Raw genomic sequence first — 19,726 nt, forward strand, 5'->3', positions numbered from 1 at the left:
CCAAACAGAGAAAGCAACCAACAACAACAACCCAGAGAAAGCAACCACCCTCCAAGAATTCCCTTTTCTACTCTGTATTGGCCTCATTCTTCATGGTAATAAAATGCAATCTTTATTATGTACATATAAAATGTTTCATGAAAAATATGGCTTGCTAAAATTCGATTTTTCGATTTAACCGAATTAAAATTTGCATTCACCGAAAACCGAACCGAATTCTGGAAATTCCATAAATTAAAACTGAATCGGATCGAACAAACCGAAATCGAAATTAAAAAAAAAATCGGTCCAATCCGAAATATGCCCAGCCCAACTCATTATAGTGTTATAGCACAAAGTGCCCTTACCAATAGTCAAATGAAGCATATATACCCATCTCCACTAACGGACTTCACTTCAAATGTAAATTAGCATAAAATAGGTTTTTTATTAAATTAAAAATTCATGATATAAGAAAATATCTTAATAATAACCTATGACATAATTAGTGAGCTAAATCAAATAATATAACTTAAGATTAAAACTACCCACAAACAACCATGAGTGTATCTCCTCCACCATCTTTCTCTCACGAACAAGACGACCTATAAGCAGCAATAAATTTTAAAATTCATCCTCACAAATTAATGTTCTTTTTCATCACCACTATATATGAAAGAGTCAAATTCACTCCTCCCTGAATGTTCTTCTAAAATCTTCACCCTTATTATTTCCTCAAATCAAAATTCTTCATATTTCTCCATTATTTTTCTTAATCTTATCAGATGGCACATTATGTACTTTTGTGTTATTGTGAATAAAAAGTTTCACTAAATATTTATATGAGCCTTTTTAGATTAGAATTTAAAATAAAAAATTAAGAAAAATATTTTCCTAAAGAGGTCGGCTCAGCCCAGCCCACGACTCACGTGAGAGATTGGGTTGGCTAGCCATTTCAAGGCATTTTTTTTTTTGCACGGATTTTCCTTCAAAGTTACCGTTCTTTAATTTCCCCCCTCAAATTGTTGGTCTTTAATTTTTGCGTTTCACTTTAAAAAGTGATCGAAAATACCCTGAGGTTCCGGGTTCGAACTCTGCCTTGCAAATCCAAACTCTGGCTTGCAATTTTAATTTTTTTTAATTTTTAACTTGTGGGGGTGGGGTGGGGGGGTGGGTTCAAATCCGGAACCTAAGGGTTTTTAGGCCAAGGACAAAAATTGAAAACTAGCAATTTGAGGGGTAAAATTAAAGACCGGTCCTGAATAGAGGTCAATCGCGCAAATTGCACATTTGAAGGTCCTTTATAATGGTGGGCTGACTCGGCCCAACCTGTCAAATTCCAAAACCCATGTGAGTTGGGCTAGGCCCCATATTGAAAACTCTAATTCATTCAGTCATCTCGTTTAATTGAAAATGCACCATTCATTTAATTATTGAACACAGGATAGATCAAATGTTATCCTTGATTAAATGCAGAAATGACCCAATATTCTCCCCTAAATTTTTAGAAATAGCACCCCCATTATACTTTCTCATAGAATAATGATTAAAAAGGAAAAGTCATACCGTCCAGGTCTACTTCACTGAATTTTGTATGGAATTAGCAAAATGTCTTGGCACATTAATGCCAAACGAGAGAAGCAGGAGAAAGATATTAGGAGGAGGATCCCTCATATATTGGTAAACAACAACGAATGATCCATCTGTCTTTTTCTTTAAAGCTCTTCACTAATGTCTTTTGAGAAAGTTGAGCTTAAAATTAGACATAAAAGGTCATTGAAGTTTATCTAATCTAATAAAACAAACACATGATTGTATTCTACCCTATGTAACGGATTTGCAGTCCAATTAATGAATCAAATATGTACCAACAAATAAATTTTTGTAATATAATTATAGTATAACTTGTTCATAAACGAAATAACCCTTACTTGATCCATAATTCGATGTCAGAGGAACTTACACCTAAACCAGTCAAGTTGGCTAGAAAATATTCAACTTAGAAACTTATATTTACACTTCTTGTGATAATAAGGCAATATAAGTCTTTAAGGAACTCCACAAACAATTAACAATGCACTAATGTGGGATATAGGCATTGCAGAATAAAAGTTGATGAATTATAGAAGTAATTAAGTTTGACTGAAGAATGAAAAAGACAGGCATTTCCTACTGATGCATGATTTTCTGAAACTCCTATGCCTCAAGAAATTTCCAATGAAAACAACTTAGGATACTAGTAGAACACTTTAGAGTTTTTTGCATGGCTTTAGGGGCAGCCAACTGTTATTATTGTCTCATTATCTCATAGTATGTGACTATGTGTAGATAAAAGATTTGTAGCTTTCTTGCCCACAATAAATGACCATAATTATTTGGAAAAATTCCCAATTATTTGATGGTCTAAATCTCTGAACATGACACTCGAAGAAAAAGAAAAAAAAATCTGTGAATGACATGCTTTCTTATCCACAAATATGGGGAAGTATTTAGTATTTACGAGTCCACCAGCATAAATGTATGAACTATGCTCTCCTAACTTTTCTCAGATCTTATTTTGAACCCATCTCTGCCCCACATTTTAATGAAATTTCAGGATATTAACACTCTGGTATTTCAAAACAGAGCCGAAGAATTTGTCATGAAATTTTATAATATATGGAATTTGAAATTTAATAACAGCGACTATTTTTAAAAGATAAAGCCAAAAAAATGGCCAATGAATGCTACTTCTACGCAGAGGCGGAGGAAGAATATTAGTTACGGGTTCGGACAAACCCACAAACTTTTATTTAGTTCATTAAATATGTATAAATATTTAATTGCAAACCCAATAACTATGATAACTATGATTTTGATGGCAAGTTTAGAATCATAAACTCTAACTTTTGACTCCGCTCTGCTTTTGCAATATGTTATGTGAAACTTGGTCCATAGCATTTTCTTAATTTCTCAATTTTTATGCTCCACAAAGAGATTCCGTGCGAACGTAGCCACATATGAAAGAGAGAAGAAGATACCAAAACGAGTCGACAAGTGGAACGGACCATGACTTTGCCACTCAATCTACAAGACTACAATACAAGAACGTTATTTCCCTTTTTCTTTTAATTCTTTTTTCTCTTGACTAGGAAAAATATACCTGCAAACATGCATCACTACAAATCAATAAATATCAAATAAAAGAAAATTACCATGAAAATGTCAAAAAATTTCAATCAGAACTTTTATATAAAAAGAAAAATTCTAAAAGCATATTTACAATATTGTTGCTTTGCCAACTTTTGAGGAAATAGAAAACTTAAATAGAGGAAAGGTTGGTGAATGCTTAATAAGAGAGCAATTAAACGTTCGCTTATTTAATGCTTGATTGATTCTCATATCATTCATGTGCTAAGTTCAATTAAAGAAAAGTTCACGTGCCAACTTGACCAATTGCGCGCTCCTTATCTTTTTGTTTTTTTTAATCACTCTCAATTAACCCGCATGGTGGCTGAGTTAATTAAGTAGGTGATATCTCAAATGGAGATAAGCTTTTTCGATTAAGCTTGTATTGTCAACAGAAAGATACACTATCTTATTACTTTTAATTTAATATTTTTCATTTTAAGGTCCAAATTATATTAACAGTAAATTTTATTTAGAACACAATTTCATCTGTTAACATCTTATTATTAATTAGAAATGAGCTTTTGTATTCATACTTAAATTACCATATTGCTATTGCCAAAAATTTATCCGCACGAGTGTCCATATAAAACTAATAAATACATGTTTGACACGTACACTTTTATCACTTAAACATAATTAAACAATGCATACTTTTACTTCATAAATAAATTATTTAATTATGATAAATTAAATTAACTTCGTGTAAATATTCGATACAGATAATTTTTATTGTATTGCATATTACCATTTAACTACAATATTCCATATTTATGATAAATATAAAATATTTTTGAACTCAATTTCATTCATATACGAGATAAAATATTGACTTCATAAACTATTTATGCTCAATTATTGGCTATGTTCACTCTTACGTGGCTGAAGGCTGGCGCAGTCCACATAGGAACAGAACATCTAAGTTCCACCGTAATAACCTGCACCGCCACAAATCAACCAATCAAAAACCACCTTTCACTATTCAACCTACCCGAATCATCAAATTAGAGTATCACTTTCATTACCCTACGCCGCGATATACCCGATCACCAAATTACATCCTCTTTCATATAAAACCCACTAGTTCTCCAATTAGTTCAACAGAGAGAAAGAAGAAAGGTGAAGTGAGCTTTGTGATCTAAAAATCAATGGCTACAATCAATGGCTTGACCTCACCTCAGCCCTTTCTCTCTCTACCAAAGCCCAGCCCAAAGCCCAACCCAAAGCCCTTATTCTTATCCAAAGGTCTAAAACAACAGAGGGACTGGGCTGTAGTGGGCTCGGTGGGTAACGAAACCGACTTGATTCCGGTCCAAAGTAACGACACTATAGACCAACAAAACGGTGTCGTAAGTGGGTTTGGAAATGAAGGGATGTTATCATTTGAAGGTGCTGGTGGATTTGCTTCTTCAAGTGGTGTTGGTGGGCCCAATGGGGAAGATAAAGAGGATATGGAGAAATTAATTGATAGGGCTATAAATGCAACTATTGTTTTAGCTGCTGGATCTTTTGCTATTACTAAGTTGCTCACTATTGACCATGATTACTGGCATGTAAGTTATGCTCACTAGTTATGTTGTATTTGAACTACTTGGTGTCTGAAAATTTGATTCTTACATTTTCTTGCTGCTTGTCTTGGATGTTGCATCTGTTTGTTACTGTTACAATTTACTAGAATATTCAGTTTTTTTTTTCCTTTTTTTTTTTTTTTTTTTTTCTGTTGGAGTAAGCAGTGTTATTAAAAGCGAAAAGCTCAATTTAAGTGTGGGATTTAATGAAAAAAGGCTCTAATAGAGGAAAACAAAATACAAATATATATGTTTAGTCCAAGAGTAATAACAATAAGCACGAATAACAAATATATGAACAAAGAAATTGAAAAAAGATTACGATAAAGTGAAATATCAGTTGTTTAGTGTTGTCTCTTCAGGAGACATTCATTGGCAAGAAAAAGTATGTCTTAGAGCATTGATGACGATACTGAAGCGCATATTAAGCGAGGCGAAAGACTCAACATGTTTTGTGCCTCGCTTCAGAGGCGAAAGACTCAACATGTTTTGTGCCTCGCTTCAGGGCTTAAACGCGCTATAAGCGCGCCTTTGACAACACTGGTAGTAAGAGTCTAAGAATATTTTCAACCTTCTTGTTGCTTGCATCTTTTAAAAAAAAAAATCCTAATAGCTTGTTTTAAGCATAAACATTTGCATCTTGGTTTAAGAGAATTGCTATCAGGATTCTTTGTTCATTTGGTTTTCGTCTTAAAATTTTGATTCATTCGTTTCCAATTGAATAATTCTCTTAAAAGGTCAGCTTTTTGGTTAATAGTGCTAAGAGACAATGAAGGAGGATAAAGGAGAAATTTTTCCACCCTAAGCTAAAAAGATGTGTGGTTTGCGAGCTATTGCATAGGAGCTTGGTTTACCCTGTGCGCACCCAAAGGGTAGCGGCTGCGGGTTCCCATGTCATCAAAAAAAGTATGTACGACAAATTTTTCCACCCTAAGCTAAAAAGATGTGTTTATTATGTACGACATGAGTATCCAAGTACCTTTCATTTAGGTGAAAACACACACGCGCGAGCACGCGTAGATAAATATAACCCAATAAATTTTGGTGCCTTTAGGATCGGTATGTTCACGTGCTGTTTTTCCTGCTGTGCTGTTATCCAAGGGCAAAAATCCTTATGCAGAGGTTTCGTTCTTGATTAATGATCTGTATTTCTGAATGTATTCAGTCTTCTGTGATTCAAATCATTTGCAGCTTAGTCAAGAATATCATTGTAGTTAATACATGTGTACAGGGTTCGGGTATGATAGTTATTTTGGATCTGCTTTTGGTCTGATTTGAGAATCTGGCAGTTCTAGAAAACAACAACATGCCTAGTGTAATCCCACAAGGGGGTCTGAGGAGGGTGAATCTGGCAGTTCTAGAAAACAACAACATACCCAGTGTAATCCTACAAGTGGGTCTGAGGAGGGTAGGATGTATGCAGACCTTACCCTTACATTTGTGGGGTTGAGAGGTTTTCCGGTAGAATCTGGCAGTTCTATGCAGTCTAATTTGTATTAGGTTTCTTTGGTCATGGGTGATGATTGCATATTTCATTTCATTCAATAAATAGAACTGTAGATTAAAATTGTTAGTATATCCTAATTGCTCTTTTGCTGTTAAAAACTAAATGTCTGCTGTCTGTCATCTTGAAGAAAGATAATATTGGAAAAGCGTTCTTTCTATCCTCTTGAATCACAACAGCCTTTTTTGGTCTTAACACTTCCTTGAATTGAGGTACTTTTTTTATTTTTATTTTATCTTTAATAGATTGGCAAGGAGTCGCATATACTTGTAGTGACAAGTTTGCTTTTTTCTTTGTATCAACTTTTTTTGTTATAGTTGTATATCTTTTACCTGGGTTCACCACATTGAAACTTGTTCGTTTCTTCAGCAATTGCTCAAATACATAGTTTCGAGGAGAATATAGCTAATTATCCTTCTCTTTCAGGGTTGGACCTTATTTGAGATATTGAGATATGCACCTCAGCACAACTGGGTTGCATATGAGGAAGCCCTTAAAAGAAATCCAGTTTTGGCTAAGATGGTTATCAGTGGAGTGGTTTACTCTGTTGGAGATTGGATTGCACAGGTTAGTGAGGATTGAATAGAAAGTTCCTGCAAATGACATGAATCACTTGAAATTGTTATTCGCCATAGCTATTGATTAGTCGTCCCTATTACTTATTGCAGTGCTATGAAGGGAAGCCTCTTTTCGACATTGATCGTGGACGTATGTTGAGATCAGGCTTAGTTGGATTCACGCTACATGGATCCCTCTCTCATTATTATTATCAGTTCTGTGAGGCACTGTTTCCGTTCGAAGATTGGTGGGTGGTTCCTGCCAAGGTTGCCTTTGATCAAACTGTTTGGTCAGCAATTTGGAACAGCATCTACTTCACAGTTTTGGGAATTTTACGTCTTGAATCCCCTCTTGCCATTTTCAGTGAATTGAAGGCTACATTCTTCCCAATGTTGACTGTAAGAAGACCTTCTGCTCTTACTTCTTGCTTCAATTACAGTATCACCTTATACATAATTGAACTTATTTTCACATCAAACAGTGGTTCTTATTACTATGTTAAACATTATTGTTTCTTGGTTTACATCATTTTTTTTTTCTGTTTCTTGCATGCATGCTTCTATCCTGCAATATGATGTTTGAGGTTAAATGTGGATTAGTAGCAACACATGCACATGACGTCCTTTTAACACAGATTCTCTATATGTGGCTCATTTTCAGGCTGGTTGGAAGCTGTGGCCCTTTGCTCATCTAATTACGTATGGTGTGGTTCCGGTTGAACAAAGGCTTCTTTGGGTTGACTGTGTAGAACTCATTTGGGTGACAATACTCTCAACGTAAGCATCCCAATTCCATCACAAATTTTTACTTTTTGGTGCATGATATTCAAGGTCTGAGCTTTTGGAAATACTATAAGCACGATGGAATGAATGCGGATAAGATAATAAGTGCATCACATTCTGACTTCATTTGTTTTTGTTTATCAGTTATTCAAATGAGAAATCAGAAGCTAGAGTCTCTGAGGCATCAGTAGAAGCAGATGTGCAACCTCCCTCAATAGGTCCACCACAGGTATGTCAAATAACTTCTTGTTCATATGATGCCTGATCTGTGGATGTATATATATGGTGAAGTGGTATTGACATACTAGCACCTTATTTTGATGCGTGCTGTAGGAGTAAATGAACGGAAGAGCAAAGACACGATAATGATTCGAGGAAATATAAAGGATCTTGATTGAGAGGGCGGACCATTAATGCGAAATGTATAGCTTTGAGGTGATATAGCTGTGGATACTTGCTGCTCTCGGAAACATCCTCTTGAGATACTCGTTTATGATTTGTGCATACTGCACGCAGCCCTGCTTTCTCCGTGTATGTACACTAATTCTTTTGTAATAATTGTAAAATAGTGCAATCTCGAGCTCGAATGTTCGTGCTGAAGTTTCAACTGAAACTTCCATAAATAGAAGTATAGCTTATAACATTATATTGACTTATCTTATAGCTTATAACATTATATAAGACTGTCTTAAAGGATCATGAAATATGAAATAAAGGGAAATGGTGGTTCAAGCCTAATACTTCGTTTGTTCCTCTCTTTACTTAAATCACTACTTCAACACATTCTACATCTCTTCACAAAATTTGATTTCTATTGCTTATGGAAGAAACTAGGGGGCAGGGTAAAATCTTCATTTTGGCCGAGTTAGCCAACTTGATTCTACCACTAAAATTGCAGAGCTACCTTGTATTTTATTTAATATTGTTATGAAATATTAGAATAATATGGTGGATGTCCAACTCCTAAAGAATTAACTCCCACTACTCTTCTTCATGATGTATAGTTAATCCTCCATTACTTCCTCACCATTATGTGGTTATTACTCCCACACCTCCATGATCTCCCCCATAACTATCCCATGATGTCAATTGGTTAATGTCATCTTTAAGACATCTTTTGTAACTCTACCTCTTTATAATATTATAAATAGAGGTATGTGATGTGATATGAATACACACTTGAACACATTTGGATGAATAAGAAATCTCTTCTCTCTTGTCTTTCTATTTCTGTTGTTTACGTCCTTTACTATTGTTACTCTTTTAGCTTAATTTTACAACACGTTATCAGCACGAGACTCTAATATCATTTCGGTATTTTCAAGTTGAGTTTCTGTGTGCAAAGGAACCAAAAAGTATATGCTACTGGTTGATTATTTTCTGCCCACAAAATTCCTTAATGGGAGAAGGTAAAATTTGCAGTTAGAGCTCGGAGCCAAAATGAGTTTTTTTTGCATACATTGAACAAAAATGGTATGCTTTTTTTTTATAGACCCAAATGGGCAGTTCGTGATACAATCCACGAAATAGGCGATTTTTTTATTTTTTTATTTCGTGAATTAAATGAAGAAATTGATTTATTATTTTTTTTTTCTTTGCATTTCGTGTATCAATTCACGAAATGCCTTTTTATTTTTATTTTTTTATTTCCTGAATAAAAAAGAAAGTAATTTGTATTTTTTTTTTTTTTTTTTTTTGCATTTCGTGACACAAATCACGAAATAGGTTTTTTTTTTTTTGCAATTCATGAAATAAATGAAAGAAACAATTTTTTTTTAGGCATTTCGTTGCATGATTCACGAAATGACCCTTTTTTTTTTTTTTTGCAATTCTTCAAATTAAAGAACGAAACTGTTTTTTTTTTTTTTTTTTGCATTTCGTGTAGCAATTCACGAAATGCCTGTTTTTTTTTTTTTTTTTTTAATTTCGTGAATATTAATTAACTTACCTTTTTTTTTTTTTTTTTTAATTTTTTAGCATTTCGTGAAATAGTCAACCAAATGGGTGTTTTTTTTATTTCTTGAATAAAAAAAGAAATAGGAAATTATAATTATTTTTTTTGCATTTCGTGTATTAAAAAACGAAATAGGATAATTTTATTTTTTATTTTGTTCATATAAAAAGGAAATTAGAATATATATATATATATATATATATATATATATATATATATATATATATATATATATATTTTGCATTTCGTGTATTAATGAACGAAATAGGTTTATTTTTTTTTAATTTTTTTTGTATTTCGTGTATTAATGAAGGAAACTGATTTGTTTTTTTGTTTTTTGTTTTTTTGCATTTCGTAATCTAATGAAAGAAATTAGTTTTTTTTTTGTATTTCGTGAATAAAAAAACGAAATAGGAAATTATATATATATATATATATATATATATATATATATATATATATATTTTTGCATTTCGTGTATTAAAAAATGAAATAGGAAAATAATTTTAAAATAGGAATACATACATACATACATACATACATATATATATATATATATATATATATATATATATATAATGAAATAGGATGAATATATATATATATATATATTTTGTATTTCATTTATATAAAAACGAAATAGGAAAATATTTTTTTTTTCGTTTATATACCAACGAAATGTTTTGTTCCATTTCGCAGGTATATAACGAAACCTCCCCCCCCCCCCCCCCCCCCCCCCCTTTTTTTACCGTTTTTCTGCTCTCCATATCGCTATGGTTTTAATTTTATTTTTTTGTTTCATTTTTGTTGGTTCAATCAGTTTCAGACGAGCATTGAATACTTGTCAAAATAATATCTTTTACATTTCGTGACTTAATTTCCGAAATTTTTTACTTTTCTTCATTTATAAATATTGTCCTATCTTTACTTATGGTATATCCTTAGTCTTTCAATTTTCTTTTATCCATCTCATATCTTTCATCTATTGTTTTCTCTTATCTGTTTCATATCCTTCAACTTTTATTTTTTCTCTCATATATTTCATAAAGTATGACGGAAACTCATGTTAAAGTGTATTTATTTTGGGGTGGTGAAGTTGTGTATGAAGCTGGTTCGGTTAGATACAACCGTGGTCCTGAAATAGGGCAAAGATTTCCAATTTTCCTAAAATATGATCGTCTGCAACGCGTCTTAAGGAGTAAAATGTTCGTAAATGATCCTGAACTATCGGTGGTTATAACCGGACGATGTCCAAGTTCATTTACAGCCGATGGTTCACCAATTTATGGTGAGATGCCAATTACGGAGATGAATCTTTATCGTCATTTCTTTGTTGTCCTGAGATTTTTAAAAATCACATATGCATAGCGGCGCTTGACATATATGCTACAGTTCAACGCTCTACCCAGGTTGAAGTACCGACCGACAATGAGTTCGATTTTGGAGGTACTACCTATCTCCCAAGTTTGAATATTGGTTTTTCAAGGGGTGTAGTTCAACAACAAACAATTGTAGGATTTGGTAGTCAGTCAAATGATACAACTAATTATGGTACACAGTATGATGGTATGACTTCAACGCATGATCATGACTTTGATTGGAGTGGACAGAATCGTGAGACGGGAGGACCAAATAATGCTACTACGCAGTTGCATAATTTGAATTGTAATGTACGACACCCTTCACATCCTGGTCCAAGTGAATTGGACAGTGATAGGTAAATATAATCATATTTTATTCACTTTATTCATGGATTGTATAATTGTATTTGACTCGTAAATTCTATGAATTTTTCTTATTTATAGGCATAACGATTTTGAAGATAACCCCACGTTGACTCAACTCACACAAATTGTGAGCAATAACGATTTAGCTAATGATATAATAAATGAGTCGGATAGCGATAGTCCATTAGATCATGACGGGACGGACGATGATCAATCGTCTGCTGACGGTGACGATTCTGATGAAGATGTTGCGGCCCCCAGTAATGTTAGTGATAATTATCATTCAAATGTGATCCCATATTTGGATAATACAGAAGAAGTAGAACCGGAAGATTTTGCATACATGAGAGATAACGGATCTGTTCGGGCTGCACTTCGGAATTCTAGTAATCCTAAAGTTATCAAATCAGGTTAGTTTCGTGCGACTAATTTTTGTAATAATATATTATTTTTGAATTTTGTGATTTTAATTGGTGTAATTAGGAGTTGATATTTTTTCTTGACATGTAAATAGGTATGTTATTTCACAGCAAGAAGCAAATGAAAGGTGCAGTGAGGCTCTATAATATAGCTCACAAAAAAGAATATAAAACAGATCAAGCTAAAGGTACATTTTGGAAGGTTATTTGCAAGCGGCATGAGGAAGGTTGTTGTTGGATGATCCGTTTTTCGTTGATCAGAAGTGGTATGTGGAAAGCAGGAAAAATGATTGAGCCACATAATTGTGATACGGATGATTATACAGAGGATCATTTCAATTTGAATAGCAACATGATTGCTACTTCGTTGATACCATATGTTATGATCAATGCACAAATCAGTATTAAGTTTGTTCAGGAAACTATAAAAGGCATCCATCACTATACTCCTAGTTATAGAAAAGCGCAAAAAGGGCGTAAGAAAGCTTTTGAGATGGTGTATGGTGATTTCGAAGGTTCTTTTAGGGCATTGCCTCGATACATGGCTGCCCTAGAACATTTCAATCCGGGCACTATTGTTGAGTGGACACACGAGTCAACTACAATGCAAGGCGAACACATCTTCAAGTATCTTTTCTGGGCCTTTAAACCAAGTATCGATGGATTCAAAAGTTGCAGGCCGGTCATCTCAATAGATAGCACTCATGTCTATGGTAAGTATGAGATGAAATTGTTGATTGCTGTTGGCATTGATGCAAACGGAAATATTTTTCCACTTGCATATGCTATAGTAGCACGTGAGAGCTATGAGTCATGGACTTGGTTTCTCAGTTTATTATGGAGACATGTTGTTTGTCATAGAAAAGGCATTGGACTAATTTCTGACCGTCACCAAGGGATCTTGCAATGTGTAATGACACATGAATGGTTACAGCCACCCACCACACATCATAGATTTTGTGTTCGACATTTAAAAAGCAACTTTAACAAAAAGTTTCTTAACTCTGATCTTGAGAAGCTAATGTGGTTGGCTGCTACAGAGCACCAGAAGAAGAAATACCAAATGAGGATGCAACAAATTAAAACTTTGTCACCTGCAGTGCATATGTGGTTAAGCGAGCTTCCGAAGGAAAAATGGACATTGTATAAGGACGGTGGTTATAGGTGGGGGGCTATGACGACAAATGTCTCTGAGTCTTACAACGGTTTATTGAAGAAAGCCCGTGGATTGCCTGTTACTGCCATGGTTCGCTTGACCTTTAAAAATCTTGTTGATCATTTTGTTAAAAGAAGCGCCCTTGCTGCTCTGCTAATGGTAAATAAGAAGACTTGGCCGCCTAGTGTTGATAAAAAGTTCCATGAATATTGGGATAGGGCCGCTATGCACACTGATATGATGAACTATAACATTGTGACTGGGGTCTTCGAGATTCTGACATTTGCACACGAAGGTAAGGGTGGAAATGTCCATAAAGTCTCTGACAATGGAAAAAAAATGTTCGTGTGGGAAATGGAAAAACTACCACATGCCATGTTCCCATGCAATTAAATTTTGTCGGATCCGTAAAATTCATCCTAAGGACTATGTTAGCAAGTACTACAGTTGTAGGTATTACAAGCAAACATACAGTGGAAAGTTTTCTCCCTTGGGTGATGAGGCATATTGGCCTGCAAGTCTCTTCTGTTTAATTGCAAACACTGCATACGAGCGAACTTCTGGAGCCCAGAGAACAACTAGAAGGAGGAATGAAATGGATATTGCTCCTGCTCGCATGGCTAGGAGGTGTGGAACTTGCAGGCAAACCGGTCATAACAAAAATCGTTGCCCCAATCGCACTCAGTAGTTGTTGTTGCTTGTTTACTGTTAAGTTTTTTCATGAGTTCTATGTTATTGTTATTTTATGTAATCTTTGTTATCTTATGTAATCTTCAATAATATGTTGTCGTCCTTCAATAATATGTTGTCGTCCTTACTTTAAAATATAAACGGTTCGTATTGTAGAGTTTAATTTTGTCTTTAATTTAACAGTTATTGTTGGATAGAACTTACACAACACTTTATTGAATGAACATAAAATTACATTATAATTGAAAATTAAAAAACATAACACATAGTTGGTCTAAGGGAGTTCGTTAGGCATGTCATCATCCGATTTGTAAAGTTTGTGTGCTAAAACACTTGCTCTTTCATGTTCTGTTAGCGTTCGTTTTGTTGCTGCAGCTTGTTCTTCAGCGAGCTTAAGAATATAGTACCTACAACGTCTCACCAACATCCTATTATTCTCCTTTCGAATTTGTTTCACAGCTATCTCATATTCTACCATATCCCTGCGTTCCATCCACACAGAGAATCGACGTGGCTTGGGTGCCCCCAGTTGCTCAAGCTCATTCATGAGCATATTTGACTCATGGTACCTATGCTCCCATTCACGATGTAATCCGCAGTAGTACTCACATGGATCTGATTTTTTCAGCATCCGAAAATCATCCTCTCGTTCGTCAAGCATGTGCGGGTTGTACATGTCCATCTCAAAATCATATGGATCTCATGTTCCCCAGTCGTTGTTGGGTGACTCTGAACTGGAGCTATCATTTCTGTTTTCCGGGAATGCCCAAGCAAAAGGTGAGGAAGAGCTTCCAGGAGTGTTCTCTTTTTTGTTCGACATTTTTTGGATAGTAAATGGATTTTTAAGTCTCAGTCGAAGATTTTGGATAATTTGCGAAATGCAAAATAAAAAAAATGGCTCTTGCTTGTAAACGCTCACCTGAAGATAACAATGACCGGTTAGAGTTATTTATAATGTAAATTTTGTTGCATTTCGTTGCATATGCACCGAAAATGTAAAATAAAAAATTGGAGTAATCCAAGTTTATAAATAACTTTTCGTCATGGACTTGTCAAATTTAAGTTTTTTATATGATGATGCTGACCTTGCGAAATGCAAGGATAAAAAATTGTCAGAAGCTTGTCAATAGCTTTCATTTTTTTTTTTACTTGGAAATTAGTTCTTTTCTTTTTACATGGACAAGTCAAATTCATTTTTTTTTTAAGAATTTCCAAGCTTTTATATTTCGTTACATACTTTGCGAAATGCAAATCTAAATAATTATACAAGTCAGAAGCTAAAAAGGAAGCTAGTTAGTAGCTTTCAATTCATTTTAAGAATCTTGGCAGAAGCATTGTTGTTATATTTAATTTTCTCCAAGCATTATTGCATCCGTTCAGAAGAAGCTAAAAAGGAAGCTATTTAGTAGGTTTCAATTCATTTTAAGAATCTTGGCAGAAGCATTGTACACTTTAACAATTTTCTCCAAGCATTATTGCATCCTTCAGAAGAAGCTAAAAAGGAAGCTATTTAGTAGGTTTATTGTACACTTTAAGAATTATCTCCAAGCATTATTGCATCCTTCAGAAGAAGCTAAAAAGGAAGCTATTTAGTAGGTTTATTGTACACTTTAAGAATTATGTCCAAGCATTATTGCATCCTTCAGAAGAAGCTAAAAAGGAAGCTATTTAGTAGGTTTATTGTACACTTTAAGAATTATTGTTGTTATATATCTTTTATATTTCGTTGCATACTTTGCGAAATGCAGGGACAATTTTTTTGGGCAAGTCAAATCCCAATTTTCTTTACACGGATTCCTTGGTCTTGACAGTTGAAAGAGCTAACATTTTCTTACAATTGCATTCATCCAATTTATAAATAATCGGACTACCTCCATTCTCCATTCTCCCTTCTCCATTTTCCGTTCTTCCTCTACCTCCATTCTTTCTCTTCTTCCGTTCTTGATTCTTTTCTTCTTCTTCTACTAATCCTATCACAATGATTTCTCAACTTTTGCTCCATAATCTTCTTCAAATTGAGGTAGTTTATTAATTTTATAAGTTTTTACATATATTTTTTGATTTAGTCATTATAAATTAGTTCACATTTATATTTTTGATTTATTTATATGTTATACTTAGTGTAGTAGACTGTAATAAAGAAAATAAAAGTTACAAGTTTAATTAATCAATAGTTGGTAATTTCAGTCGTTGCTTCAATTAAAAAAAGCTTTTAAAAAATGTTAGTAGAGTTTATTGGTTAACGAACTACAATTAAAATACTTAAAAAATCGTGAAGCTACTGATTAAAAAGGTATAAATTTATATTATAAAATGTTCTTTTAGTTAGTCATTTTCATAGAACAACAGTTAAAAAAAAAGATGAAAAAATTGTGAGGAAAGTAAGATTGTTAAATATAACATAAATATATTTGTATCATTTGTTGGGTCATTTTCTATGTTCAAATTGTGAATAGTCGTTGGAGATTATTTTATGTTAATAAGCATGAAGAATTTTTAATTTTCAAATTAAAAGTAGAAGATCAAGAAATTGTGAGGAAGTTGGAGTTGTTTGTGAAGCTAATAGACAAAAATAGCATGTCCTTTTTTTTTTAATACCAAAATGGATATTTCGTTGGATAACTGACAGTTGTACTCTTATTAATTTTTTTTTCTTTTCTCACGTGATAATATATCTTATAGATTGACCTCTATTGACTTTCCTATTGAATATATAGTAAACAATTCTGTAATGTGTTGTCCATTATTCTAATAGCAGTGGCTTGGTGTTGCAATGTTATAGATATGGATCGGCCCAAAGTCACTGTACATCCAGGTCCAGAAAACTATGATTTATTAATACTCCAGGATGAGCATCGATCCCAGGCTGTGTGGGATGGAACATTGACTGGAAAGAACGCGTGTTTAACTATACGTCGTGTGGATCATGAATTCTGGAATCACGTGAGGCAATACCCTTTAAATAATCGCATCCTTAATTACTTTGAGAGGTGTGGATTTGAGGGAGTTTTAGCAGTAGGTAATGTGCAGTATGATGAAGGAATCATCACTGCACTTATTGAGAGATGGCGTCCAGAGACGCATACATTTCATATGCGGACTGGCGAATGTACTATCACACTACAGGATGTCGAGGTGTTATATGGCATTCCCGTGGATGGCGACCCATTGGTGCAGAGAAATGTTAAAGATATAACTAAATCAAGGTGGCGGGAATTGATGTACGACCTTACTGGTTGGTTGCCCGGAGAAGAAGCAATTATAGGTAATAGCATGTTGGTAATAACACAATTATCTAATCATTTGGAAACCTTGATTGCTAATAATGATATTATTGATGAACACACTGATGAGGCTGAGGTACAAAAGAGGGCCAGGTTGTACCTGCTTTGGTTGATTGGTGGCAATATATTCCCTGATAATAGTGGTTCAAAGCTTAGTTTACACTTTTTGCTTGACATAGTAGACCTTGATGCAATAGGCGAGAAAGCTTGGGGAGCAGCAACATTATCATACTTGTACAGTTGTTTATGCCGTGCTTCGATGGCCAATAGCCGTGATGTTTGTGGATTTATTGCTTTGTTACAGGTACGTGAATTTCAATAATATATTGCTCTACTTCAGTAGAAATAAGAGATGAAGCAACATTCTTATAACCACCATTACCCAAATTTTGAAAAATGAAATTAGGAATCGAAAGTCGAGCTTTATTATAAACACTAAATGTACCACTATATATAATGCAATCTGGATTATTAATATTTGTGTATAATTCTAAATGTCAGCTAACCATATTTCCTTGAGTTGTCACGCTAACAATTTTAAAGTATTGCTTGATACAAGTTTAAATAGTCAACTTCTCTGCTATCTTTTAAATAATACTTTAGATTTCCTAGTGTTATAATTTATATAATAAATCATTAAAGATTATAATATTGTCAAATAGCTTGCACAACAATATTAGCGCATTATCGAAACCCAACCATAACAACACAATTTTCATGTGTATTTTCGGGTTATTTTATTTAATTCAAAAAATATTTATATAGTTAAATTTACTTATACAGGTTTGGGCTTGGGAGCGAATAATCCCGATGCAGCCATTACTTCAGCCCCCAAGAGTAAACGAACGAGATATTGTATTTGCGCAAAGTGGACTCGTCGTGGAGTTCGTGAAAGCGAGGCACGAGCTGTGCTAGTAGTTTGTAGGGATGTTTTAGACAACCTAACTGATGATCAGGTATTTTTCCTTTTAAATTTTTTTGATAAGAAATGTGAAAAATATAACAACAACAACAGAGTTTTTATAGATTTGTTCATTTTTTGCTTAATCGTACTATGATAATGGGTTAATTTTATTTTAATTTGTTATAGCTAATTTGCTACAACTTGCTACTTGTTGTGATATTTTTTAGATCCCATTTATTCTTTTAGCATAATTAGTATTTTTTCTAGGTTTGTTTTAATGGCTAGAAGGTTACTAAAGTATTTTATTTTGTTTTTATTTCCATCAAAATTCATTATGGAATTTTCAAGTTAGCCTGTTCTTGTTATGCTTTGGAACTGAATAAAAAAGAAAGTACTCCTAGCAAGGATTTGGTCATGATACGCTTTCTACTATTGAGTATTTTTTATTCTTCATTTGCACGGTTTGGAAATGATGAAATTTTGTGTATTTAGAAGGAAGGAAATTGCTTAAATGTTCTAATCTTTACTTAACTGAAAATGCATAATCGATGTTTGTTGTAATGACAAAATTTATAATTTGTAGTATAAATTATAAATGACTGTATAATATTTTTGCTATCGTAGTTTGTGTGGGAGCCTTATACACAGGCCATCAATGAAGGACTTCCGGAGTGGTGCCGACGTGGTCAAGACATTTGGATGGTGCAGTTGCCGCTCATTTGTGGGATCTACCGAGAGTGGCACATGGCGGGTCGGGTCAACAGACAATTTAGTAAGGAGCTGTCTGTTCCGGGACCAATCCCCCCACATAAACCATTTCATTTTTCACTGGACAAGCGATTTAAGATAAGTCAGGAGATGTGGCAAAAATTGGAGGAAGTTGAATATTTGTGGGAACGCTATCGGGAACTAATAGTTGAAGCTCCATATACTACTGTAGCTCCCGGACCGGATTCTGAATATTTTAAATGGTACCGGAGGTACTCCCGCACCTTGATAGGAAATCCAGAACGTACCGTGGATAGGGGATACCAACACCTCACAGGGAGGCATGAAGCACTGGTGCGTAACTTTTGGTGCATGTCAAGTTAAATAGACAGTTAATGATGTACTATATAGTTTTCTAACATTTGAGTAGAAACAAAATTACTGGTAGTACTAATTTATATATCTTGAAAAATAGTCTAAGAATTTGACTTACTACACTCATCCAATGCCAGTATTCAGACAAATTTACCATGAAAATCTTAACCTAGGTGCTTCGATTTTTATACTTTATCTCTTTTGTTATTTAGCAAAAAGACTGTATAATAATAAATTGATCATGATTATGAAAGTAATTTAATTATATTTTCTAACTAAATCATCATATAAAGGATTTAGAACCGATTTACATGCAAATACATGTGTATCATATGTATTAAATATTATAGTAATAGTAATAACTATATCGTATATGATACATATTAATTTCTTTTTGCCAATCAGTGGCTTTCTTACGTCACTGTTTGTTATATATTTTTTTGTAGGTTCGTGGAATTCATGGAGTTAGACATTTGGCTTACAGTGTTCAGGAAAGTCCGTTAGAGTGGTCTTCAGATTCTCAGGGTATGAATGCATTGATGCAAAGGTTTATTAACATGTCAACCGAGTCTCTGAATGCTGCTGCAATGGGGACGAGGTTGACATTTGATCCCGATTATGTACCACCAACAGTTTATGAGGCACCGCCTAAGTTGCCAACTGGTCGTCGGGATCGTGCAAATGTACATCGTGCTGGTAACCCACGGGGTCGAGGTCAGGTGGCGCACCAGCTTATTGATGACGATCAAGTTGACGATCTAGAGCCACACCCAGACCCGGCTCATGCATTCTGTTGTAATGTCGGCCCATCTATGACTGCTTCCTCTCATCCACCTACGCATTTACCCACCCCACATAACCCATCCAGTCCACATGACCCACATACGAATTTATCTAGCCCATATTATCCGTCGATGGAATTTTCCGACCCATCTAATATGGTCACTCCA

At 34.1% G+C, this 19,726-nt stretch overlaps 2 protein-coding genes across 2 annotated transcripts; both read left to right on the forward strand.

Annotated features, from left to right (window-relative positions):
• The first annotated feature begins 4,232 nt into the window (after nt 1–4,232).
• On the forward strand, nt 4,233–8,202 carry LOC132616925 (uncharacterized). The gene is made up of 6 exons (XM_060331698.1): nt 4,233–4,700; nt 6,646–6,786; nt 6,888–7,175; nt 7,438–7,553; nt 7,704–7,788; nt 7,893–8,202. Exons 1-6 carry the CDS (start codon nt 4,296–4,298, stop codon nt 7,896–7,898), a joined length of 1,041 nt encoding a protein of 346 aa, XP_060187681.1. The 5' UTR covers nt 4,233–4,295; the 3' UTR covers nt 7,899–8,202.
• Nucleotides 8,203–10,536: 2,334 nt separating this feature from the next.
• On the forward strand, nt 10,537–13,610 carry LOC132618064 (uncharacterized). The gene is made up of 4 exons (XM_060333118.1): nt 10,537–10,959; nt 11,073–11,230; nt 11,319–11,650; nt 11,755–13,610. Exons 1-4 carry the CDS (start codon nt 10,897–10,899, stop codon nt 13,206–13,208), a joined length of 2,007 nt encoding a protein of 668 aa, XP_060189101.1. The 5' UTR covers nt 10,537–10,896; the 3' UTR covers nt 13,209–13,610.
• Nucleotides 13,611–19,726: the final 6,116 nt, after the last annotated feature.

The sequence above is a fragment of the Lycium barbarum genome, chromosome 11 (genome assembly GCF_019175385.1).
Source record: "Lycium barbarum isolate Lr01 chromosome 11, ASM1917538v2, whole genome shotgun sequence".
Taxonomy (NCBI): domain Eukaryota; kingdom Viridiplantae; phylum Streptophyta; class Magnoliopsida; order Solanales; family Solanaceae; genus Lycium; species Lycium barbarum.